The 16,516-nt window shown below is 52.7% G+C and overlaps 1 protein-coding gene across 1 annotated transcript; it reads left to right on the top strand.

The window, feature by feature from the left end:
* Positions 1-16,200: 16,200 nt before the first annotated feature.
* On the top strand, positions 16,201-16,515 carry LOC123129374 (histone H4-like; the record flags this gene model as incomplete). The annotated part of the gene is made up of 1 exon (XM_044549565.1): positions 16,201-16,515. A coding segment is annotated over exon 1 (243 nt), but the record flags the coding sequence as incomplete, so codon positions are not given.
* Between the last annotated feature and the right edge of the window lies 1 nt (position 16,516).

Genomic DNA, 16,516 nt, shown 5'->3' with positions numbered 1-16,516 from the left:
AATGCTTGCAAGGCTTATGTGATGTGCATTACCGAGAGGGCCCAGAGATACATCTCCGACAATCGGAGTGACAAATCCTAATGTCGAAATACGCCAACCCAACATGTACCTTTGGAGACACCTGTAGAGCTCTTTTATAATCGCCCAGTTATGTTGTGACGTTTGGTAGCACACAAAGTGTTCCTTCGGTAAACGGGAGTTGCATAATCTCATAGTCATAGGAACATGTATAAGTCATGAACAAAGCAATAGCAACATACTAAACGATCGAGTGCTAAGCTAACGGAATGGGTCAAGTCAATCACATCATTCTCCTAATGATGTGATCCCGTTAATCAAATAACAACTCTTTGTCTATGGTTAGGAAACATAACCATCTTTGATTAACGAGCTAGTCAAGTAGAGGCATACTAGTGACACTCTGTTTGTCTATGTATTCACACATGTATTATGTTTCCGGTTAATACAATTCTAGCATGAATAATAAACATTTATCATGAAATAAGGAAATAAATAATAACTTTATTATTGCCTCTAGGGCATATTTCCTTCATAAAACCACTAAGTTCAAGAAAGGCAAGGGTAAAAAGAACTTCAAGAAGGACGGCAAGGGAGTTGCCGCGCCAAGTAAGCAAGCTGCCGGGAAGAAGCCAAAGAATGGACCCAAGCCCGAGACTGGGTGTTTTTATTGCAAAGGAAGTGGTCACTAGAAGCGGAACTGCCTCAAGTACTTAGCAGACAAGAAGGCCGGGAACACCAAAGGTATATGTGATATAGATGTTATTGATGTGTACCTTACCAGTGCTCGTAGTAGCTCCTGGGTATTTTGATACCGGTGCGGTTGCTCATATTTGTAACTCAAAACAGGAGCTACGGAATAAGCGGAGACTGGCGAAGGACGAGGTCACGATGCGCGTCGGGAATGGTTCCAAGGTCGATGTGATCGCCGTCGGCACGCTACCTCTGCATTTACCTACGGGATTAGTTTTAAACCTCAATAATTGTTATTTAGTGCCAGCTTTGAGCATGAACATTGTATCGGGATCTCGTTTAATACGAGATGGCTACTCATTTAAATCCAAGAATAATGGTTGTTCTATTTATATGAGAGATATGTTTTATGGTCATGCCCCGTTGGTCAATGGTTTATTCTTATTTAATCTCGAACGTGATGTTACACATATTCATAGTGTGAATACCAAAAGATGTAAGGTTGATAATGACAGTCCCACATACTTGTGGCACTGCCGCCTTGGTCACATTGGTGTCAAACGCATGAAGAAACTCCATGCAGATGGACTTTTGGAGTCTCTTGATTATGAATCATTTGACACGTGCGAACCATGCCTCATGGGCAAAATGACCAAGACTCCGTTCTCCGAAACAATGGAGCGAGCAACCAATTTATTGGAAATCATACATACTGATGTGTGCGGTCCAATGAGTGTTGAGGCTCGCGGTGGCTATCGTTATGTTCTCACCCTCACTGATGACTTGAGTAGATATGGGTATGTCTACTTAATGAAACACAAGTCTGAGACCTTTGAAACTTTTAAGGAATTTCAGAGTGAGGTTGAGAATCAACGTGACAGGAAAATCAAGTTCTTGCGATCAGATCGTGGGGAGAGAATATTTGAGTCACGAATTTGGCACGCACTTAAGGAAATGTGGAATAGTTTCACAACTCACGCCGCCTAGAACACCTCAGCGTAATGGTGTGTCCGAACGTCATAATCGCACTCTATTAGATATGGTGCGATCTATGATGTCTCTTACCGATCTACCGCTGTCATTCTGGGGCTATGCTTTAGAAACTGCCGCATTCACTTTAAATAGGGCTCCGTCGAAATCCGTTGAGACGACACCGTATGAATTATGGTTTGGGAAGAAACCTAAGCTGTCGTTTCTAAAAGTTTGGGGATGCGATGCTTACGTGAAGAAACTTCAACCTGAAAAGCTCGAACCCAAATCGGAAAAATGCGTCTTCATAGGATACCCTAAAGAAACTATTGGGTATACCTTCTACCTCGGATCCGAAGGCAAGATCTTTGTTGCCAAGAATGGATCCTTTCTAGAGAAAGAGTTTCTCTCGAAAGAAGTAAGTGGGAGGAAAGTAGAACTTGATGAACTATTGCCTCTTGAACCGGAGAGTGGCGCAGCTCAGGAAAATGTTCCTAAGGTGCCTGCACCGACTAGAGAGGAACTTAATGATGATGATCATGAAACTTCAGATCAAGTTGCTACTGAACTTCGTAGGTCCACAAGGACACGTTCCGCACCAGAGTGGTACGGCAACCCTGTCCTGAAAATTATGTTGTTGGACAATGGTGAACCTTCGAACTATGAAGAAGCGATGGCGGGCCCAGATTCTGACAAATGGCTGGAAGCCATGAAATCCGAGATAGGATCCATGTATGAAAACGAAGTATGGACTTTGACTGACTTGCCCGATGATCGGCGAGCCATAGAAAATAAATGGATCTTTAAGAAGAAGACATACGCGGATGGTAATGTGACCATCTATAAGGCCCAGCTTGTCGCTAAGGGTTATCGACAAGTTCAAGGGGTTGACTACGATGAGACTTTCTCACCCGTAGCGAAGCTAAAGTTTGTCCGAATCATGTTAGCAATTGCCGCATTCTATGATTATTTGATATGGCAAATCGATGTCAAAACGGCATTCCTTAAGGAAGAATTGTATATGATGCAGCCGGAAGGTTTTGTCGATCCTAAGAATGCTGACAAGGTGTGCAAGCTCCAACGCTCAATCTATGGGCTGGTGCAAGCATCTCGGAGTTGGAACATTCGATTTGATGAGATGATCAAAGCGTTTGGATTTACGCAGACTTATGGAGAAGCCCGTGTTTACAAGAAAGTGAGTGGGAGCTCTGTAGCATTTCTCATATTATATGTGGATGACATACTATTGATGGGAAATGATATAGAATTCTTGGAAAACATAAAGGCCTGCTTGAACAAGTGTTTTTCAATGAAGGATCTTGGAGAAGCTACTTATATATATTAGGCATCAAGATCTATAGAGATAGATCGAGACGCCTCATTGGTCTTTCACAGAGTACATACCGTGACAAGATATTGAAGAAGTTCAATATGGATCAGTCAAAGAAGGGGTTCTTGCCTGTGTTGCAAGGTACGAGATTGAGCACGGCTCAATGCCCGACCATGACAGAAGATAGAGAAAAGATGAGTGTCGTCCCCTATGCCTCGGCCATAGGGTCTATTATGTATGCCATGCTGTGTACCAGACCTGATGTAAACCTTGTCGTAAGTTTGGTAGGAAGGTACCAAAGTAATCCTGGCATGGAACACTGGACAGCGGTCAAGAATATCCTGAAGTACCTAAAAAGGACTAAGGATATGTTTCTCGTTTATGGAGGTGACGAAGAGCTCGTCGTAAAGGGTTACGTCGATGCTAGCTTCGACACACATCTGGATGACTCCAAGTCACAAACCGGATACGTGTATATTTTTAATGGTGGGGCAGTCAGCTAGTGCAGTTGCAAGCAAAGCGTCGTGGCGGGATCTACATGTGAAGCGGAGTACATGGCAGCCTCGGAGGCAGCACAAGAAGCAATCTGGGTGAAGGACTTCATTACCGACCTAGGAGTTATTCCCAATGTGTCGGGTCAGATGACTCTCTTCTGTGACAACACTGGAGCTATTGCCCTTGCCAAGGAGCCCAGGTTTCACAGGAAGACCAGGCATATCAAGCGTCGCTTCAACTCCATTCGTGAAAATGTTCAAAATGGAGACATAGATATTTGTAAAGTGCATACGGACCTGAATGTCGCAGATCCGTTGACTAAACCTCTCCCTCGAGCAAAACATGATCAACACCAGAACTCTATGGGTGTTCGATTCATCACAATGTAACTAGATTATTGACTCTAGTGCAAGTGGGAGACTATTGGAAATATGCCCTAGAGGCAATAATAAAATTGTCTATTGTTCATGCTATAATAGTGTTATCCGGAAATCGTAATACATGTGTGAATACATAGACCACAACATGTCCCTAGTGAGCCTCTAGTTGACTAGCTCGTTGATCAATAGATGGTTACGGTTTCCTGGCCATGGACATTGGATGTCATTGATAACGGGATCACATCATTAGGAGAATGATGTGATGGACAAGACCCAATCCTAAGCATAGCACAAGATCATGTAGTTCGTCTGCTAGAGCTTTTCTAAGTGTCAAGTATCATTTCCTTAGACCATGAGATTGTGCAACTCCCGGATACCGTAGGAGTTCTTTGGGTGTACCAAACGTCACAACATAACTGGGTGGCTATAAAGGTACACTACAGGTATCTCCGAAAGTGTCTGTTGGGTTGGCATGAATCGAGACTGGGATTTGTCACTCCGTATGACGGAGAGGTATCTCTGGGCCCACTCGGTAATGCATCATCATAATGAGCTCAGTGTGACTAAGTAGTTGGCCACGGGATCATGTATTACGGAATGAGTAAAGTGACTTGCCGGTAACGAGACTGAACGAGGTATTGGGATACCGACGATCGAATCTTGGGCAAGTAACGTACCGATTGACAAAGGGAATTGTATACGGGATTGCTTGAATCCTCGACATCGTGGTTCATCCGATGAGATCATCGTGGAACATGTGGGAGTCAACATGGGTATCCAGATCCCGCTGTTAGTTATTGGCTGGAGAGTTGTCTCGGTCATGTCTGCATGGTTCCCGAACCCGTAGGGTCTACACACTTAAGGTTCGATGACGCTAGGGTAATTAGGAAGACTTGTATGTGATTACCGAATGTTGTTCGGAGTCCCGTATGAGATCCCGGACGTCACGAGGAGTTTCGGAATGGTCTGGTTGTGAAGATTTATATGTAGGAAGTTTTCATACGGTCACTGGAAAGGTTCGGGGGCATATCAGTATTGTACTGGGGCCACCGGAGGGGTTCCGGGGGTCCACCGGGAGGGGCCACCTCTCTCGGAGGGCCTAATGGACCGTAGAGGAAAGGGAACCAGCCCTACATGGGATAGGCGCATCCCCCCATGGGCCCATGCGCCTAGGGTTGGGGGGACCCTAAAGGGGGCGCCCCCCTTGCTTGGGGGGCAAGCCGCCTCCCCTTGGCCGCCCCCCTCTAGATCTCATCTAGAGGGGGCCGGCCCCCTTCCTCCTTCCCCTATAAATAGAGGGGAAAGGGAGGGCTGCACACGACATCCAAGGCGCAGCCTCTACCCTCCCCAACACCTCTCCTCCTCCGCAAGAGCTTGGCGAAGCCCTGCCGGAGTACTGCAGCTCCACCACCACCACGCCGTCGTGCTGCTGTTGGAGCCCTCTTCCTCAACCTCTCCCTCCTCCTTGCTGGATCAAGGCACGGGAGATGTCGTCGCTCCGTACGCGTGTTGAACGCGGAGGTACCGTCCATTCGGCACTAGGATCTTCGGTGATTTGGATCACGACGAGTACGACTCCATCAATCCCGTTCTCTTGAACGCTTCCGCTCGCGATCTACAAGGGTATGTAGATGCACTCCTCTTCCCCTCGTTGCTAGATGACTCCATAGATTGATCTTGGTGATGCGTAGAAAATTTTAAATTTCTGCTACGATCCCCAACATCTTCATCCCACGTTGAGGGATGGTTACATGATCCAATTATATTAGCATTGTTGAGAGATTGCACTAGCGAAAGTACGGACCCTAGGCCTCATTTTCAAGCATTGCAATACCGTTTTTGTGTCTGTTTACTATTTGCTACCTTGATGTTTTTATTTATTCAGATTATAAAAATATATTTCTACCATCCATATTACACTCTTATCACCATCTCTTCGCCAAACTAGTGCACCTATACAATTTGCCATTGTATTAGGTGTGTTGGGGACACAATAGATTTCTTGTATTTGGTTGCAGGGTTGTTTGAGGGAGACCATCTTCATCCTACGCCTCCCATGGATTGATAAACCTTAGGTCATCCACTTGAGAAAAATTGCTATTGTCCTACAAAACTCTATGCTTGGAGACTCAACACGAGTCTATAAGAATAAAGTTGCGTAGTAGACATCACACCGCGCGTCGGATTTCTCCTCCCTCCTTGCGGCATTTCTCTTGTCGTCGGTGATGCACTACTCGATCGATGATTGCAGCCGCTCGGCAGCCGGTGCCATGCCCATCGCCGTCTTGGCTCTTTTGTTGCCATCAGGGCACCCATCCGCTGCGCCCGGGGCGGGCGTGTCCGGCTTGTAGGTCTCCTTGGCCTTGGCGAGGGTGAGCCGGACATCCCTCCACTTCTCGCATGACTCGATCAGGGAGAACATGTGAAGGAACTTGAACTCTTGGTTGCTGCTATCCTAGCGGTACATGGTGAACATCCGGACCATCTGCGTAGCTGAAGAACAAGTGTCGGCGATGTGCACGGCGAAAGAAGTGTGCCAGTGGTTGGACATACCCGACCCTCAACTTTGGCGCTGCTTTTCGGGCGAGCCGCGATCTCCTCGACGATCCCATGCCATTTGTTGCATGATCGCCCAATGGTTTGCCATGGCCTTTTTGCCGCACTGCATGTGGATGGCGGCGAAGTAGGGGTCGACCAGCTTGCACTCATCGAACGCCGACTTGATCCGTCTCCAGTACGCGTCGACTTTCTGGTTCGCGCCGGTGATCGGGTCGATGTTGACGGTCTTCCATGCTTCGGCGAGGCACTCGTCTTCTTTGGACGCCCACTTGACATGTGGCTCGCCCGTCTTGACATTCACCCCCTTGCTTCTTCTTTCCCCCTTTCCTCGCCGGCGCCGGCTCCATCTCCTCCTCCCCCCCTCCTCGGCATCTTTGAGCTCCTCGTCCATGTTAACGGTGGTGTCCATTGTGTCGTCTTGCGTGTGGAACCCGGGGTAGGTGGCTGCGGCGACTGAGCCGCTCGTGATGATCTCGTCCATGTCGGCCTTGGTCGCGTCGGGGTTGCCTAAATGTGGCGCCGAGGCTTGTGAGAAGGGTAGGGCGCCCCGACGCAGAGGCGCCGTCGGCGAGGCTGAGTATGCCGGTGGAGAGTAGTTGTACTGGGCGTGGAGGCCGGCGAATGCGAGCGAGGGAGTGTGCTGGTCGGGGTTCAGCCTAGAGGGTGAGGCACGCGGCGGTGCGCCATGTGGGAACGTGATGTTGGGGTTGAATCGACCATGCGCGTCGCCGTCAGAGTAGCCAGGAGAGGGAGCGTACCCCCAGGGCGGTGGCGGCGGTGAGAAGTTGGCCGGCGATGCAACGCTCTATTGGCTCCCCCACATAGCTTGCGGGCCGTGTCCGCATGGATTCATCATCTTCTCGTGAGATGCCTCTGCCTGCTCCACCGCCACCGCCGTCGCGGCCGCGTCCCTGGCCTTCTTGGCGTTGAGCCTGTTCCGCCGGTCGGTGGTGATAGCCTCCCGACGCCGAACCTCCGCCCTCCACTCGTCGTTGGACACGCCCGGTGTTTTGCCTGCGGTGCCCTCGGCTTCCTCTATTTTCGGCTGGGTGGAATCGACAGTGGCAGTGGAGCGAGGGTCCGAATACTTTTTTGGCGGCATGGCGGCCGGATGGCGGGGAGCGGGAGGAGAATGGCGGGGCAGAAGGGAAGAAGCAATGAGGAAATGGAGGGAGAGGGGACTGCGGGAAAAGGCCTGTCTGTCACTGACAGAGCTGGCCCACGCGCCTTTTCGCTTCGGCCGGTGCCCCCAGGGGCCCGGGGGGTGGGGGGCTGGGTTCGTCTCGGGTTCGCCGGCTCTTATTTCGGCCCAAACCGGCGATAAACAAGGACCTGTGGGCGCAACTGGGCCGATTTTTCGCTGCCGGCGCTAAAATAGGCGCCCCCTCCCCCCGATATGCTTGGCACATTACCAATCTCCATCACATGCAACGGTCTACTATTCCAGCAAAAAAAATTCTCTATAGGTCTTCATCGGTACTTTAATGGCTGGATTTCTCGATGTTAAGCTATGGTGGTGCAATGACAATAAATTTAATTGCGGCTCCGGCAAGAATTTTGAGGCATATAGTCATAGGTCATTTGTTTAGGACCATTTTTATGTTTGTGAGTTCAGGTAGCATAATATATCTGTCTGTATCCAATATTCTATTTATCAGCAAAAAAACACTTATACCGTCAATGACAATAGGAAGAAGAAGAAGAAGAAGAAGAAGAAGAAGAAGAAGAAGAAGAAGAAGAAATTAGAAGGATTGTGTAGCCATACAGACGACGAATCAACTCTCACCTCGCTAGCTACAAAAAGTAAATAAGTATATGGGCAACAAATAGGCAAATTAGTGAAGTCTGCTCATTGCTTTGTATGACTACTGACTGTCAGATTGCGAGACATGGAGTTTTGTCTCCCTGCGCACATGCACCCACGTGAACAGTAAGACAAAGTGATGATGTTTTCAAATACTGCCGCGTTGGAGCGGACCGCGCGGGATTTCTCTGGGCCGCGTTTCTAATAAACTAGCTGCTGGAGGAAAATGAGTGAACCGTTGGAGCCAGGGTCTGGCGCACGGGCGAGCGAGGTGTGCGCGACCGCGGGGTCGGCGCCTGCGACCGGCTGGCAGCTGGTTCGTAGGGGCTCGGCATGCTCGCCGGGGCGCGGCCCGCCGTCCCCGGCACCGGGGTCGCTGGCGGGCGTGGCGGCGTGGCCGGGGGGCAGTCGCTTTTGGGCCCTCGCGGGGTCGGAGTCGAAGGCGGAGTCGGAGTGCGAGGCGGAAGACGGCGAAGCGGAGGTTCGAAGGGCGGTGCCGGCGGGAGCTACGATTGGCGAATTTGTGGCGTTTGCTGCGAGGGAGCAGTCTGGGTCGGTGCGGCGGCGGCGTAGGTTCGCGCCGGGATGCAGGGGCCACCGGGCGTTGGCTGCGCGCGTATGGAAGCCGGCGACGCCGAACAGTGGGAACGCTGCGGCGGTGGCGGCTGGGGCCATTCGGTCCAAGGTGGCGGGGTTGCTGGTTGGCGCAGGGGAGTCGCCGGCGGAGGCGGCGGGCGATCCGGAGTGGCCGTGTCTGGCCCGCCCCCACCCCCTGCCGCACGGTGGCGGCGGCGGTAGCAACTGCGGCGGCCGGGCTCGAGGCAGGAGCGACTCTGGTTCGGGAGCCTAGGGTTGCGGGTGCCGGGCTTCGGGTCAGAGTGGGCCTAGGTGGTGCGGGGCCCGTTTCGGCAAGTGCGGGGTCACCCACTCTGGAAGTGGCCGTGGTGGGTGGCCCGTCGCGGCCCGTGGAGGGGCGCGAGTGGCCCAGCCCATCTGGCCCGCCCACCAGACCAGCGCTTGGATATAAATGGGTCGCGAAGGGCAGTCGGGAGCCCTGGTTAGGGTTTCCCACAGCCAAAAGAGAAGTGCGGCGCTGGGCTCACTTGGCTCGGCGCATCAAGCTTGCTCCTCCACTCTCTCCCCTTCGCAAATCCTTTGCGAAGGTGGTGATGGGGGACCGGCGGACGGAGAAGAGGCCGATGGAGGCGGCGGATCTGGAGGCGGAGCGCAGGCGGGAGCGGGAGCTCAGAGAGAAGGCGAAGCGGGCGATGCGTGGCAGGGGAGAAGACAGAGGCGAGAGGGAGTCGCGTGCGGCTCGGGAGGAGCGCGGCGCGCAGGCGGAGCCACATGGTCGCGAGGGGGATTGGGGTCCTCCTCCACCATGGTGGATCCAGCAACAGCAAGAAAAGAAGAAGAGTTAGAAGGCCGTGCACCGGCGTCGGGAGCTGGAACGCAAGGCGGTGGAGCACCCCTATTGCGGCGGGGGACATGGGGATCCCCTGGCATAGCAGCAGCGGGCGCCAGCTGAGACGCACGGGGGCGGCGGCGCTCCTGACAGCGAAGGGAACGGCGGGGGAGCCCATCCCGGTGGAAGATGTGCCGGATGTGGAGTGCTTCAAGTGCGGCAGACTTGGGCACTACCAATCCAAGTGCACTTTCAAACCACTGTGCCTGCTGTGCAAGGAGGAGGGCCACGCCTCCGCTGATTGCCCCTCGCGCGGCAGGGCGGCCAAGCTGCAGATCATGCGGAGTGCAATTTCGGGAGAGGGCTTCTTCTGTCTCGAATTTGCCGAAGATGCGGAGGAGGAACGGCCGGTTGACCAGAAGGTGGCAAACGCGGCGATCCTCTCGGCGGATCCGGGCAAGCTCAATCTGAGGATTCTTAAACAAGAACTCAAGAACATCGTCACAAGCGATTGGGACTGGCAGGTTACGCAAGTGGGCGACGATGACTTCCTGGTGGTTTTTCCCTCAGCAGATCTTCTCCACATGGCCAAGTCAAGTGGAAAACTTTTCCTGCCTTCCCACGACATCACCGCAAGAGTGCGGGACAGGCTTCATGAGGCGATCCAACCGATGTGCATGCCGGAAGTGTGGGTTAAGCTCCACGGCATCCCACAAAAGCACTGCAGGGAGGAGAGAGTCAAGGAAGGCTTTAAGATGTTGGGGCGTCCAATTGTGGTGGATGAATTGTCTCTTATCCGGTTGGGGCCGGTGAGGATGAAACTTGCTTGTAAGGCACCAGAGAAGCTGAACGGCACGGTGGAAGTGTGGTTTAACCATGAAGGGTATCAGATCAAGGTTGAGGTGGAGCGCCCGAGCCAGCGCAGGGGCGTGGGTGGAGCGGGGTCAGGTGTTGGGGGATCGGGAGCGTCCCAACCTCCCCCGCCGTCCAAAGACGGGGACCCGGCTCCGGCGGCTCCTAGGGCTGACAAAGGCAGGCCGGAGGCTGGGCAGAGTGCAGAACAGCAGCGTCAGGACGTGGTTATGGGAGGGCAAGAAGAGGATCTTGAAGATAGCATGCAAGACACTTCCATTGACACAGAGACGTGGGACAAGCTTGGTGTGATGGAAGGGCGGGCGATGGTGGTGGCGACCCAGGATACTGCTGTTAGCGGTCCGAACCTGGCGCGTGACTTGGCAGGGGCCTTTGATGAGTATGGATCCAACTTGGCGCAGCAGTTGCCTTCGCCTCGCTCCTCACTGGCGTTGGTATCTGGGGTTGTTGATGGTGCGGGGCTGGTGGGGGGGAGGACCTCAATCCCCTCCTCTCCGATGGCTGCGTAGGCCGGGGCTGCTGATCTGCCCAAGGAAGGTGCTACGCCGGCCTCGGGCAAGCGGGGCTCAGGGGGAGCGGGCAGGCCGCCCAAGAAGACGGCGGGCAGGAAGCCGGGACCCAAGACCGTGGCCCAGCCCGCTCCTAACATGGCGGCGTCTCTGCATGGTGAGCTGGGGTCGGAGTTGGCGGCGGGGGATGTGGGCTTCAAGGCCAAGCGCTCCGAGGCCACGCCGGTGGCGACGCGGGAGCTGAGCACCAGAGCGAAGGCCAAGCTGGGAGATCTCTCATCCATGGAGAGTGCAAAACTGCATACGGCGGACAAGAACTTGGACGTGTCAGGTAACCCCCTCCCCTCTTTTAAAATTCTCACCGCGTTCTTGGACGAACATCTTGCTTCGATTTTACATGATAGTGGGGTGGAGCTGGGGTCTAGTTCTGCTGAGATTATCCCGTTAGTGCGCGCGCGCGAGGAGGCACAAGCTACCTTGGCCGAGGCGGCAGCGCGCTGCCAGGCCTCGGATGCACAGAAAGACTGCCCAGGGGGACAGTTGGTTGTGGTGATGCCCGAAGGGGAAGTAGAGCCGAGGGAAGGCTCTGACTTTCCCTCTTCCAGCCGTGCGCCGGCTAGGAAGAGAGTGCCAAAGGCGGTGAGCTCGCGAGGAGTTCGCCTTCGCAATCGGGTGTTGTAATGCGGTTTCTCTTCTGGAATATTCGGGGCTGTGGGCACGTAGGGCGTCGCACGCAGCTCAGGGAATACATGGCCAAGGAGCGTATCGATATTGTTGCGTTACAGGAAACCATCAAGGCCGACTTTTCGCCTCGTGATTTACTTGCGATCGATCCTTTGCAGCGATTTAGTTGGCGCTGGGTTCCTTCTTCGGGCCATTCGAGTGGCCTTCTCATGGGTTGTAATAATGATGTATGTGATGTCTTGGTGTGGGAATTTGGTGTTTTTTTGCATTATGGCCACGGTTAGGCACCGCGCTTCGAATCTGGTTTGGGTAGTCATTGGTGTCTATGGGCCTGCGGATCACTCGAAGTCGGCAGGCTTTTTAGATGAGGTTTCCGCAATGGTGGGGGCCAAACGGACCGCTAACCTCCCGGTCATTGTTGGAGGAGATTTTAACTTGATCCGATCGGGTTCGGATAAGAACAATGGCATTGTGGACTGGGCTAGGGTGTCCCTTTTCAACAACGCTATTGCGGCAGCCTCGTTACGGGAGGCTGCTCGGACCGGAGCGAGATTCACGTGGACCAACAAGCAGCTCCATCCGGTTAGGTCAGTGCTCGACCATGTCTTCTTCACCCCGGAGTGGGAAGCTCTCTTCCCGATGTGCTCGTTAGTGGCAGAAACTAGGATAGGCTCTGATCACATCCCTTTGGTCTTCTCCTCAGGGGAGGAGCAGATTCGACGTAGTAGCAGATTCTTTTTCGAAACTGCCTGGTTTGAAGCAGAGGGCTTCGAGACCATGGTGCGTGAAAGGTGGGATGCTATTGTGTCTCAGGTGGGCCCCCAAAGGGGCCCGACTGAATTCTGGTCGGTAGATGCGGCTAGGCTGCGTGCGTTCCTCAGGGGTTGGGGAGCGAATTTTGGTAGCGAATCCAAAAAGGAGCGTGCCAAGCTTGTGGATCAAATCACAACGCTTGACGCGGAAGCGGATGTTCGAGTCTTCTCCGAGCAGGAGTGGGCTCTGAGATATGCGCTGGAAGACCAAGTGCTCTCCATTCTGAGAGCTGAAGAGGAGTATTGGCGCCGTAGGGGCGGCATCAAGTGGGTGACCAAAGGCGACGCAAATACAGGTTACTTCCACGCGTTCGCCAACGGGAGAAAACGTAAATGTGCTATTCTTCGCCTTAATCATGGGGATAGGGTATTGGTCACCCAGGCGGAGATCTGTGAGCATATTTATGACTTCTTCATTGGCCTATTGGGGACGGCTGAGGAGAAGCGGCTTTGCCTTCGGGAGGACCTGTGGGGTCCTACCGAGCGGGTCTCACAGGAAGAAAATGCAGGACTTGTACTGCCTTTCCTTCCGGAGGAGATTGACCGTGCGCTGGCCTCTATGAAAACGGGCACGGCCCCGGGCCCTGATGGGTGGCCGGTAGAGTTTTTCAGAAAATTCTGGCCCAGTCTGAAGCATGTGTTTCACGCAATCGTCAATGGCTTTGCGTTGGGCCAAGTGGACCTGGCCCGTTTAAATTTTGGGGTGATTACTCTCATCCCCAAAGTTAAGGGCGCGGACAGCATCAAGTTATTTAGACCTATCACGCTTATTAACGTTCCGTTCAAGCTGTGTGCCAAAGCCTACACTGTCCGGCTGACACCTATTGCTCAAAGGGTGATTAGTAGGTGCCAGACTGGGTTCATCAAGGGGCGCAATATTTTGGAGGGACCAGTTGCGCTAGCAGAGATCGTGCATGAGCTAAAACGTACAAAAGAGCAAGGGGTTCTGCTCAAGCTTGACTTCGAGAAAGCCTATGACCGCGTGAATTGGGAGTTCGTGCGGGAGGTGCTGCTCAAAAAGGGTTTTGACGCAGGCTTTGTTCATAGGATTATGCACCTGATTAGCTGTGGGCAAACAGCGGTGTCGATCAATGGGGAGATAGGCAAATTCTTCCGAAACAAAAGGGGTCTTCGGCAGGGAGACCCTAGCTCCCCTTTGATTTTTAATTTTGTGGCAGATGCGCTTGCTGCAATGGTGGCAAGGGCCCGAGGGGCGGGTCATGTGAAAGGCGTAGTGCCACACCTCATCCCAGGGGGGGGGGGGGTGACGCATCTGCAATACGCTGATGATACGATGCTGTTGTTCCAACCTGATGAACACATCATTGCTACTATCAAGCTGCTCCTCCTCGCATTCGAAATGCTATCGGGGCTCAAGATTAACTTCCTCAAAAGTGAGGTTTTTATAATGGGAATGGATCAGCACGAGCGTGTCAGGATTGCTAATCTCCTTAATTGTAAACTAGGGAGTTTTCCAATTAAGTACCTCGGGTTACCGATCTCGCACAAAAAACTTACCATCTCCGAATGGGAACCGTTGTATGGTAAAGTCGTCAATAGGGTTAGTCCATGGCGGGGACGTTTTATGTCTTCGGCGGCTCGATTGATTCTCACCAATTCGAGTCTGTCATCCCTCCCTCTGTTTACGATGGGTATGTTCTTGTTGGCAGAGGGGTGCACGGGAAGTTAGATACGCCGCGCTCCAAATTCTTTTGGGAGGGCGCGGGACTTAAAAAGAAATACCATATGCTAAAATGGGCGGCGGTTTGCCGCCCTAAGAAGTATGGTGGGTTAGGGATCACAAATTCCAAACTTATGAACGTGGCGTTGCTTTCCAAATGGTGGTGGAAGTTAGCTACTAAGGAAGGGGGTCTATGGGCGGACCTCCTGCGGGCAAAATACTTCCCAGACGGCGATGTATTTAATGCCAGGGCTTTGGGCTCGCCGTTTTGGAATGGGCTCCAGGCGGTTAGGCCTGCCTTCTCGTTGGGGGCGAGATTTGAGGTGAATAGCGGCAGATCGACTAGATTCTGGTTGGATCGTTGGTTGGGCGACAGGCCGTTGTGGCAAGAGTTTCCGCAGCTATACCAGGTGACGGCGGACCCGATAATCCTGGTGGGAGAGGCTTTACACTCGACGCCGCCTGCGATTAACTTTCTGAGACAGCTGAACGCGGCGGAAATAGCAAGTTGGGACTTGCTTCAGGCGCGGCTGGGACACATTACTATGAATTTAGATGAGGATGTTGTCTCTTGGGACTTGTCGGCGTCTCATAAATTTTCGGTTAAGTCCCTGTACAATAAGATGACGGAGGGCCCTGCGTTAGATATTGCCAGGAAACTTTGGAAGGCTAGGGTGCCACTAAAGATTAAGATTTTCCTTTGTCAATTATTCCGCAATAGGCTACCGACGGCTGAGAACGTGGCTAAACGCAACGGGCCCTCGGATGGGACGTGTGTGGTATGTGAGTCGCTAGAGGACGCGAACCATGCCATGTTCCAATGCGCACTGGCCCGCTTTGCCTGGAGCGCGGTGAGGCAGGTTTTCCAACAGAATTGGAATCCTAATACTGGGACCGAGCTGTTAGCTATATTACAGGCGCAGAGGGGCGCCAAGGCCAGGATTTTGTGGATTTGCGTGGGTGCATTACTTTGGTCCCTTTGGACTGTGCGTAACAAAATGACTATGGAACACAAGTTTCCGTCCAATCCAACTGATGTTATTTTCAAATGTCACTTATTTTTACAGAGCTGGGCACCGCTGGGGGAAGAGCACTATGGAGCGAATCGCTACATGTATCCCAAGTCTGCGGCAAGCGAATTGAAGCGTCTTCTGTTCCCTTTTGGGTCTAGTGTGGGAGCTAGAGTGGGTCGGGTCCCCCCTGTGCCTGTTATTTGATATGTGTTATGTGTGGCTGATGTAGCCTCTTGAGACTGTTATGTTATGATGTGCAAATCTTGGATGCTACCTATATGGCTTTATTAATTTAAAGCCGGACGCAACTAGCGTCTACGTTCCAAAAAGAAAATACTGCCGCGTTGGCTCAAGCACCGGTCTCCATTGCCATAGCTCTCTCTGAATTCCCCTGGCCCAAAAGTCCAAGTTGTTGAGGGAGAAAAGACTTAAAATGTTCATGATTTTTTTTATGAATTTAAAACAGTGTTCACGATTTTTTTTTGTGAAATCTTTGTAAATTTTTAAAAGATCATTTTTATAAAAGCGACTCTAAAAACAAAAGAAAACCAGACAAAAAACTGAGTGAAAACCGAATTAACAAACACAGAAAAAAAACTCGTCTGAACGCTTCACAAAACCTGTTGAAAGGGATCTTTACATTAAAGAGAGTGTTCAGTGTTGGCTGAGCGCCAAATAGGAAATATGAAAGCTGCTATCGGCGGCTCGAAGCTGCTCCCAAGGCCCAAAACAATGGTCACGAATGCACCTCCCTCCAGTACATCCCGAGCTCCCGAGAAAACACACCCCCTCCCGCCGACGCCCCCGCTCCACGCCACGTCAGCGATCCGCGCCACCCCTTCTCTCCCACTCCCAGCCATCCACTCCATCGGACGGCTCACACCCCGCATCACGCGGATCGCTCCCATCTCCTCCCCGGTAACCTCGCAGCTATAAATCCCCCACGCCCCAGCCCCGTTCATCTCATCCCACCACATCACCGCAGCAACCACAACCAGCAACACACACAGGGCAGCCAAGCGAAGCTCGCCGGAGAGAGAAGCGAAGATGTCGGGCCGCGGCAAGGGAGGGAAGGGGCTGGGCAAGGGCGGAGCCAAGCGCCACCGGAAGGTGCTCCGCGACAACATCCAGGGCATCACCAAGCCGGCCATCCGCCGTCTGGCGCGCAGGGGCGGCGTGAAGCGCATCTCGGGGCTCATCTACGAGGAGACCCGGGGCGTGCTCAAGATCTTCTTGGAGAACGTCATCCGCGACGCCGTCACCTACACGGAGCACGCCCGCCGCAAGACCG

Source organism: Triticum aestivum, chromosome 6A (genome assembly GCF_018294505.1).
Source record: "Triticum aestivum cultivar Chinese Spring chromosome 6A, IWGSC CS RefSeq v2.1, whole genome shotgun sequence".
In the NCBI taxonomy this organism is placed as follows: Eukaryota; Viridiplantae; Streptophyta; class Magnoliopsida; order Poales; family Poaceae; genus Triticum; species Triticum aestivum.
This window is presented reverse-complemented; position numbering and strand designations above follow the sequence as displayed.